Source organism: Pseudorca crassidens, chromosome 20, assembly GCF_039906515.1.
Source record: "Pseudorca crassidens isolate mPseCra1 chromosome 20, mPseCra1.hap1, whole genome shotgun sequence".
Taxonomy (NCBI): Eukaryota; Metazoa; Chordata; class Mammalia; order Artiodactyla; family Delphinidae; genus Pseudorca; species Pseudorca crassidens.
The window spans coordinates 25,893,347-25,903,517 of NC_090315.1; the positions used below are offsets into that span (position 1 = coordinate 25,893,347).

At 41.1% G+C, this 10,171-nt stretch overlaps 1 protein-coding gene across 3 annotated transcripts in view; it reads right to left on the reverse strand.

The window, feature by feature from the left end:
- C20H16orf87 (chromosome 20 C16orf87 homolog) overlaps positions 1 to 8,416 on the reverse strand; it is a 29,121-nt gene extending 20,705 nt beyond the window's left edge. The window contains exons 1-2 of one of the 3 annotated variants that reach the window (XM_067719392.1): positions 8,156 to 8,341; positions 1,984 to 2,080 (exon numbers count right to left, since the gene is read on the reverse strand). In XM_067719392.1, the coding sequence (XP_067575493.1) occupies positions 1,984 to 2,080; positions 8,156 to 8,221 (163 nt within the window). In that variant the 5' untranslated portion in view covers positions 8,222 to 8,341. Of the gene's footprint in view, positions 1 to 1,983; positions 2,081 to 8,155 lie in introns of all 3 variants that reach the window. The other 2 variants (XM_067719393.1, XM_067719394.1) reach the window with 2 other exon arrangements.
- Positions 8,417 to 10,171: the final 1,755 nt, after the last annotated feature.

The window sequence follows — 10,171 nt, forward strand, 5'->3', positions numbered from 1 at the left end:
TTGATTTTTAACAGTTCTCTGGATGACTCCTATATAACCAATCCAGCAACAGCCTTTAAGAACTAATGAATTAATAGTAAGTCCATTACCATGTTGAAAGGGAGCAAACTCAGAGGCAGAAATGGAATTAAAACTGCTTTCCTCCCATCTCTCCACAGACCTAGGATAAACAGACCTCTCACAGACATAAATATATGTAATTCTTGAATCATCTCCTACTATAACCATTCTTTGCTTAACTCAGCATCCTCACTCAGTTAACATACTGCAAAAGCTCACTTCCACCTTGTAACCCCACAAACTATTCTCTAGACAGAAGTCAGAATGATCTTTCTAAAAGGCAAATCAGAGCATGCCACCCTCCCCTCACCTCATTGCACATCCCAGGGATAGTTTCTCCTCACACTGTAAGAACAAAAACCAAAATCTTACTCTAGTTTACAAAGCCTTAAATAAATAATCTGGCCTCTGCTTATCCCTCTGGCCTCATATCAAACACTCTCCTGGTTTTACTGTCTACACTGCAACCACGCTGGCCTTTTTGTTCCTAAAATATACCAAAATTTAACAACCTTAAAATTTTTGCATTTGCTATTTCATCTGTCAAGAATGGTCTTCTTCCTGATCTTATCATGGCTACTACCCCCCTGTTCCTATTCAGCCTCAGCCTAAAATGTCACCTCTCAGAGAAGCTTCCAACCACTCAATCAAAAGTAGCCTTCCAGTCACACACCTCAGCACTCTATTTTAATTTCTTACAAGGCGTTTATTCACAAGTTGATATTCTCCCTGTTTATCTGTTCTCTATTTCCTGCCTACAAGAATGCATTAAGCTCCATGACAGCAGTGAACCCGCCTTGGTAGTAAATTCATTCATTACTTTAGGCCCAAGGCTTAGAACAGTCCTAGCATACAGCAGGTGCTCATATATACACTTGCAATCAATCTACTCTTATTTGGGGATCATGAACATATAAAGTTCTGACTTTATCAAAGAACAAATAACAACATTTCATTTTTTAATAAATATATCTGCTGAACAAATCCAATTTGTCTATATTAATGGGAAGGTAAAATTCAAACAAAAAATTTTTTAGATATTCTATATCAGGGAATTACAAAAAATAACCAATGTATCTAAAAATTATATTCACACCAAAATCAGGTTATATTTTTTCAGTCACCAGTTTAAAAAAAAAAAACAAAAACCTACTTTAAAGTTGTTACATATTGTACCAGCACTATGAGAGGAAAAACCAAAATGTCCATCAAGCAGTAAACAGATAAACAAATTGTGGCATATCCACACAAAGAATACTATTAAGCAATAAAAAGGAATGAATTCTTATTGATATACACAACAATATGGCCGAATCTTAAATTATGCTCAGTGAAAGAAGTCAGGCAATAAAGATTACATACTGTATGATTCCATTTATATAATGTAAAGTTCTAAAATAGTGACAGAAAGCAGATCGGTGGTTATCTGGGGGAGTGGGAAACAAGATGGAAAGATTACAAAGGGGAACTAGAAAGCTTATGGGAATGATGGACATGTTCATTATCTTGACTGTGGTGACTGATTGGTGTAAACACATGACAACACTTATCAAACATACACTTTAAATATGCACAATTTATTGGAAGTCAATTATACCTTTAGTAAAGATTTAAATTTTTAAAAAAAAAATCAGATCAGGTCACTCCCTTGCTTAAAACCCTTCAATGGCTCTCCATACTCCAAAAATAAAAAATAGAAAATTTGTTACAAGCGTTATCAGCATTACAAGGGAGTTAACATTTAAATAGAATAAACGGCATACTAATGTCATAAGCTGATTTCCAATAGCTAATAAAAACCAAACACATACTTCAATAGACTTTAATTTTTAACTTCAACAAAAATTGAATAGTAAATTCACAAAAATTAATTTTAAATTTCTACATCAAAAAGCTAAAAATGTGGTAAACTCTCACAATTACCTGTAGAAGATGGTGATTTTTCTGGGTGTTTTGCATTTAAAAGTTTTCTGCTAATAAATATGTAACCACAGGGACATGATTTACATGCAACAGGAACCTGTAGACAAAAAAAAGAAACAATTTATTATTACTATTTTTCTGTTCTTTAACTTCTCAGTGTTTATATACTCTCCTAAACTGAATGATAAATTACTTGAAGTAGGAATCGTGGATTTATTTAAACCCCACCTCCTGACAACAAATTATGAGATGGGTATTGTGTCCTCTAAATCTTCACATTCTAGTAACACACTACAATAACCATGAATGTAGCAAATGCACGGTAAACATGTGCTGATGTGAGTGAACAACAGAAAACCACAATAGGGTCAGAGCCAAGGAAAATATACGGGGAAAAAGGTAGCATTTCCTAAAATATTAGTTTGAAAGCAGTTTATATAGAATAAATTGGAAAAGCGGGCATGATTGGGAAATCATTAAAGTAATCCCAGCATAATATTATGGGCCCCACTGGAATAGTGAGAATGTAAATGGAGAGAAGGTAGATCTACAAGACATTTCAAAAGGGTAAAGAACTGAAAACAACCCAGGTTCCAACATGAGCAGGTAAGATGCCTATTACTACCAATAGAAAAAAAAAAAGTTTACAACAACCCGTTTGAGGGGCAAAAGTGTTGTACAAACAAAAGAGAATGTGGGACAAAGCAGGAGTTGAGATCTAGTATCTTACAGTCTCAGCTCCAGGAAGGACGTCGGATAAAACACAAGCTCTTCAGGCTTCTGTTTCTAAATCTGTAAACTATTTTTACAAGTGTCTCCTTTCTCCGTTTCAAGTCTGTCAATATTTTTCTAAAGCCAAATGTTAGGGACTTCCCTGGTGGCACAGTGGTTAAGAATCCGCCTGCCAATGCAGGGGACATGGGTTTGAGCCCTGGTCTGGGAAGATCCCACATGCCGTGGAGCAACTAAGCCCATGCGCCACAACTACTGAGCTTGTGCTCTAGAGCCTGCAAGCCACAACTACTGAACCCGTGTGCCACAACTACTGAAGCCCGAGCGCCTAAAGCCAGTGCTCTGCAACAAGAGAAGCCACCACAATGAGAAGCTCGCACATGGCCATGAAGAGTAGCCCCTGCTCACCGCAACTAGAGAAAGCCCGCATGCAGCAATGAAGACCCAACACAGCCAAAAATAATAAATAAATAAATTTATAAAGCCAAATATTATTGAAAATCATTGAAAAAAGCTTTAGCTTTCCCTCCACAATTGTTTCACTAATATTAACCTTAATGATCCTTGGACTCAGGGCACATTCACTGAAAACCAGAAATTAATCTCAACAAAAAGTACTCACAGAATACCAATTACAATTCCCTTTGTGAGATAAGTTCCATTTGCCCACTGTTCTGCTTATGTAAAAGTTTAATCACTACTATAAAGCTTTCATCCATTTATGTAGAGAATGCCTCATGTTCTAGAATATAAATGTGATCTAAATAAGCTAAATCAGAATTCTGGCAGAATTCCTTTTCTTTGCATAAAAATACTGAACAAAGAATTCTAGTTTGTATTTATGAAAAATAACAATGAATCTATAAAAATAATCAAACTCCAGGTATGTCTAACAGCTTGCTTTATCAAGACTGTAACGAGAGCTTCCCTGGTGGCGCAGTGGTTGAGAGTCCGCCTGCCGATACAGGGCACACGGGTTCGTGCCCCGGTCTGGGAAGACCCCACATGCCGCAGAGCGGCTAGACCCATGAGCCATGGCCGCTGAGCCTGCGCGCCCGGAGCCTGTGCTCCTTAATAGCAGAGGCCACAACAGCGAGAGGCCCGCGCACCGCAAAAAAAAAAAAAAAAAAAAAAGAATGTAACGAGATTCTTCCAAACCATGACAGAAAATGTAATGTTACATTTCTTAATAGTGTAAAATCTGCCTAAAATAGGTATGTTTTGTCATTTTAAAAATTTCACATCTTCAGAGAAACCAAGCTCAAAGGTACTGACTCATTTCCTTTATACTTAAACACATCATTAACGACATCCACAGCAATATAAATTGTTTTAAGTTAATGCTACCCAAAAAAAACACAGAACGTGATGTTCTTATTCAACATACCCTTTGCTACTCAACAACCATTTTCTTTCAGCGATTGAAACTCAACAAATTGAAATTTAATTGTCTTATACACAAAAAAATTATATCAACCCATGTCCAGAATTAACAGTGTGCTACAGTTAGATGAGAAATGTACATTCGGCTTTGGGATGACTAATTCAATTGACAGGCTGATTTACGTCCCTTAATGAAAGTGTCTTATGCTCAAGGAACATTCATGCGCCTGAGCTAAGTCACCCTAAGGTCCTTTTGAAAATGTAAAGTTCCTTCCCCTCACACCAACCCTGAAGAAAACCCAACTAACCACCACCACAATACAGATCCTGTAAAAAGAATTATTAAATGAGGTAGACAACTTCAGTTATATTAATCTCTTTAAATTATTGTATAATTTGGATTTTAAACAAACACCTAAACTTCCATGAAATTTCAGTTGTAATGCCAAAGACAACAGTAATGAAAGTTCTAATGCTATACTTTCAGGATTTTAAAATGCAAGGAAAAAACTTTGAAGTGTTGTTTACTGATGGCTTGTGAATCAATTTATTCCTTGAAAAATAGGTATTTAGATTGTAGGCATGTTTTACAAGTAAGACAGGCTTAAAAAACAACTGCAAAAAACAAAATCCTGACCCTATATTGTTTCACTGACTTTAAAAAGCTCAAAAATAACCACAATACAGAGAATCCATCTATACTCTTTGTTGCTAAGAGCATCTAAGTTACGTAGAGTAGACATATTTGTTAAATGTCACATAAAATTTCCTAATATTTTTTCCTAAAAGGGGGAAAAAGCTGATGTAATAAAGAAAAAAAAAAAAGCAAAAACAGAAACATACACCAGAGATCCCAGAAAAATAATAAGAATCCTGACTACTACTACACTCAAAATGGCTCAGTAACTTGAGTTAGTGGATGTGAAACCCGTTGAAAATGAAAAGTATTGTGGTTTAGATGTTTCAGAACTATATTTTCAAATGGGGGAATGTAAAAGGGGATGTAATAAAGCAACTGAAAATCTAGGTCTTTCTTGTTTGCTGATCTCTGTACCTGTTTTTAAACTTACACACACATAGACAGAATTTATGTAAATCTACTCAACTGAGGCAATCTCCTCAAACTTTAAAGATTTTATATTTATGTTTATAAACTATATCTAAATTCTAATTTAATATTCATCAGGCAACTTAGAATAACAGCAGTATTCTAAAGCTTTTTTTAAAAATGGCTTTCTGGATTATAATTTTTTTCTCATTTATAAGAAACTGTACTTTCAAATAACTAGAAAACTAAAATTAATCTATTATTTTCTTCAATTGAGTTACTTTTAGTAAAAGATAAATCGCTTTTAAGAATCACCAAAAGTTTGAATTAGTCACCATGTATGTTATCTTCTCTTAAGTATTTAGAATAAAGAACACTACAAACCAACATTTTAAATTATGTTGTTGTAGCCTGTTATGGAATGAATTGTGTCTCCACCTCGCAAAAACACCCCAGCAACAGATTCGTATGTTGAAGCCCCAACCCCCCAACGTGATAGTATTATTTGGAGATGAGATAATTAGGTTTAGATGAGGTCATGAGGGTGGAGCCCTCAGGATGGCATTAGTGTCCCTGCAAGAGACACCAGAAAGCTCTCTTTTCTGCCAGGATCTTGGGACTTCCAGCCTCCAGAACTGTGACAAAATAAATTACTGTTGTTTGAGCCACCCAATCTATGGTATTTTGTTATGGCAGCTGGAGTGGAGGTTGTGTGTGTAACAACAAAACAGAATGTGATATTTCCAAATAAAATGCTGATCACGTTTTGTTGAATAGTTACAGGGACTCCTACAAGTTTACTATCCTTTCCTCTTTTTTTTAACGAGAATATTAAAAACAGGTTATTTTCCCCAAAAGGTTACTGTATGCCAAATACAACAAGGTCAGGATTTGCAATAACTGATGCCCTACAGAAACTGGAATGCATAATGCATACCATGTAAACCTTATACTTCTGCACAATTAAACGGAACAAATGGAAATGATTTAAATATTGAAATAATCTTCAACAAGGAGACTTAAATAGAAAAGTCCAACTTTTTCAGAATTTAACAAATTTAGTTTAATGGTAAGAATGGAAATTTAGGATTTCTCTGGTGGCGCAGTGGTTAAGAATCTGCCTGCCTATTCAGGGGACACAGGTTCGAGCCCTGGTCCGGGAAGATCCCACATGCCGCGAAGCAACTAAGCCCGCGCACCACAACTACTGTGTGTGCGCTCTACAGCTCGCGAGCCACAACTACTGAAGCCCTCGCACGTAGAGCCCGTGCTCCACAACAAGAGAAGCCACCGCAATAAGAAGCCCGTGGACCGCAACGAAGAGTAGCCCCCGCTGGCCGCAACTAGGGAAAGCCCCACGCGCAGTAACAAAGACCCAACGCAAACAAAAATTTTAAAAGAAAAGAAAGGAAATTTAACTCTGTTTTGGAAAACATGGCTAAATTGTTTTTAGAATGCATACTCAATAAACTCAAACAATCAATAAACCGTAATTCTCCTTGCACAGTCTTCCTCTGATCAGCATATCTATCATTGCCCATAAAAGATACTGAATAAAACATGTAACATTTTCTGTTAAAAGATTTGATCAACCTTTAAGCTTGCTCCTTAAAGTATGCACTAAAATCAGCTTATTAAAAAAGTCTTCAGGGCTGCCCTGGTGGCGCAGTGGTTGAGTCCGCCTGCCGATGCAGGGGACGCGGGTTCGTGCCCCGGTCCGGGAAGATACCACATGCCGCGGAGCGGCTGGGCCTGTGAGCCATGGCCACTGAGCCTGCGCGTCCGGAGCCTGTGCTCCGCAACGGGAGAGGCCACAACCGTGAGAGGCCCGCGTACCGCAAAAAAAAAAAAAAAAAAGTCTTCATCCATTTCAAATTACTCCTGATTTAAAAAAAAGGAAAGAAAGAAAAAGGGAGAAGAGGTAATCATTTTGAAAAAATCCTCTCAGTGGAAAAGAAAAAAACACACCCAGATCTGCATGTTGGCGTGAAATAGGGCCCTTACTAATGCTTTTAACTGAGAGTCTTAACTCATTCGATTATAAGGTTTAGAGGAACTTCTATTATTCTAGTAAAAAATGAGGCATCCTTAAACTAAAACGGTAAGATGAGATTTTTTTAACTTACAGCTATGACACCATTAATTCTGTGTAGAAAGCAGTCATTTAAAATTCATAAAACCACATATATATATTTTAGAAGATCTGGAAGCAGAAAATGCCAAATTTTTAACAGTGGATACCGCGGCGGGTAGGGGCAAGTGAGGAGCGCTCAGGAAGGGCTTCAATGGGGGTGTCATTCAATAACGTTCCATTTAAAACCACGTACAGAAAGGATTCACGATTATTTACGTCAAAAATATAATAAATATATTTAAGAGAAAAAATCTCCATATTTCGCCAAAACTTAAAACTATTACACTGCGGGCCTGTCACATTTAAGCATCCGCCCAGGTCGCGGGGGGACAGTTTTGGGGGTCCACCGTACACATCTGAAACGGGAACAAAGCAACCCTGCCTGGCAGAAGGCGGATTTCGGAGCCAGGAGCCCAGACTCAGAGTCGACACATCGAGGATTCTCTTCAGGGCAGGAGGGGGCTGAGGGACCGAACTCGTCCACTTGGGCTGCTGCCCCACACTCCTGCCGCTGTCACCGGAGCCGGACAGGCGATTCTGGGAGGGTCCGAACAGGGCGCCCCGTCAGCTCACGATAAATCCACGCCCCCTCTCACGCCGCTGGCCACAGGGCAAGATACTCGCCCGTCTGATCGCCGCCAGGTGGGCACCGGCCGGGCCGCGGCCCCGGGCGCTTCCCCGGCAACCCCTGGGCTCTATCCGGCCGGTTGAGGGTTCCCATGGTGGCCAGTGCTCAAGGGCCGGCCCACACGCTCAGCCGCTGGGACCCCGGCGAGGCGGCCTCTCCACAGCCAGCGGCCGCCGGCAACGGACGCCCGCCCGCGCGCACCCGCCCCACCGGCCCGTGTGCCCGGTGTCCGGCCCCCGGCGCCCACCTGTTGGTCGCACTCGGGGCATGATTTGGTGGCCATCTTCACTTTCTTGGCTCGAGTTGCAGACATGCTCCTCTCTGGTGGCAGCGGCGGCGACGGCAGTGGCGGCGGCGGCGGCCCGGGCTCCGCCCCTCGTACTTCAGCAGCCCAGCCTCCGCCCGTCGGTACCCGCTGGCCAGAGTGAGGCTCTGAAGAGCGCGCGCGCGCGCGTGCGCGAGCTCGCGCGGAGCCTGCGTGCTGAGGGGGCGGGGCGCGGCGTGCGCGGGCTCCGAGGGACCGCGGAACACGCCCCCACCCACGCCGCTCCGGTCCTCTAGGGCGTATCGATTCTCAAGAGAGGAGACCGACTGGATTGTCCGGTGGGACGATGGACACGCCCTCTCTGGGCCAGACGAACAGCGTGGAGGCGTGGTTTGGCTGGGACTCGGCAGTAACGGGCGTCAGGCTCGACCAACGAATGCACAGACAGGGCGGGTCGTGGTGCTGAGCCCGCCCCCTCCCCCGGAGGAAGGAGAACGTGAGTGAAAAAGGCGGTGGGAGGTAAAGCGCTTGGCACAGATCCTGCCGTTTGATAAACTTCAGTAAATGTTAGCGAGTCTAATCATTGAGGAATTGTAATAGACATCTGATGAATCTGCTATATGCCAGCCCTGGACTCGGTTCTGCGAGGTATAAAATTCGTTAAGTCAAATATGTATTGAGGGCCAATTCTGCCACACAAATGTGAATACTAGGAGGTGCCTGCCCTCAAACACGTAGTCTAGAAGTGTAGACGGCCCAACATTCGAATACAGGGGATTTGGGTTGTTGTTGGAAAGAATAAGTCGGTTGACTAGAGTGTTATATCAAAATTTAAAATTCACCTCGCCTTTGATCTTGCAATCCCATACCTAAGAATTTGGAAAGATACTCTCCATGTGCTCAAATGGATTTGTGCAAAAATGTTGCACTTCGCAGCACTGCTTTTCAGAGCAAAATCAGAAACAGCCCATGTGTCCATCAACAAATTGCTTGAGCAAATTAAGTTATGCATACAACGAAATGTCATTGCAGTTCTTCAAAAGAATGATAGTTCTGTATGTAAAGTGATATAATGATCTCCAAAATAGTATTAACTAGAAAAACAAAGTATAGTACACCTTGTTTAAGACTGTGCAAAAATAATATGAAAATATATTTATTTATGCTTGCATATACATTAAGAAACTGGTAATAGGAACTGGAGGGCAGGAAGAGGAGGGAGACATATTCCATATCCTATTGTACTATTTGAATTTTCTACTAGGTTAACCTAATATGACCCCCCCCACCCCCGCAAAAGGGAAAAGGATTTGTACACAGCTAATGAGGTCACCTGACCCACTGTTGAGGGTGTTGGTGGTCCTAGAAGGCTTTCTAGAAGAGTTATCTCCAAAACTGAATCCCTAAGTAAGTCAGGTGGAATTGCCCAATCAAAAGTGAGAACTCACCAGGCAGATGAGACAGTGTAAGCAAAGGCAGAGAGGTCAGGAGTTTAGCGTTGTGAGCACACCAAGTGCAAGGCAAACAGTTAAAGCTGGAGATGTGGATCATATCCAGCTATGCAGGCAGGGTCTTTGCTACCATGGGAAGGAGTTTGGACTTCATACTGAGTTCAATGGGGCAGTAAGGGTTTTAAGTTGGGGAGTAACAGGATTATATTTGAAGTTGATAATGATTGGGCCAGAAAAATACCTCAGGTTTTAGACCTGAGGCATGGGGAGAGGATGGACAATAAAGAGAGGGGCGGAATTTTTTAAATATGAAGGCCATAATATTAGCAAAACTTAAGGAGCTATTTTGCTGGGGGAGAGTGGTGGTCATGGACATTTTCAGGATGACTCTGAAGTTTCTAATGCAAAGAAATGGAGGAATAGAAGTAGCAGAGGAAGATAGTACCTCAGTTTTCCCAGGAGAATGGTGTAGGGCATGAATCGGGAACCCAGGCCCAGCAATCCTGGCCCTGAGGAGTTTTCTAAAAATTTCATTTGACTGGGTCCT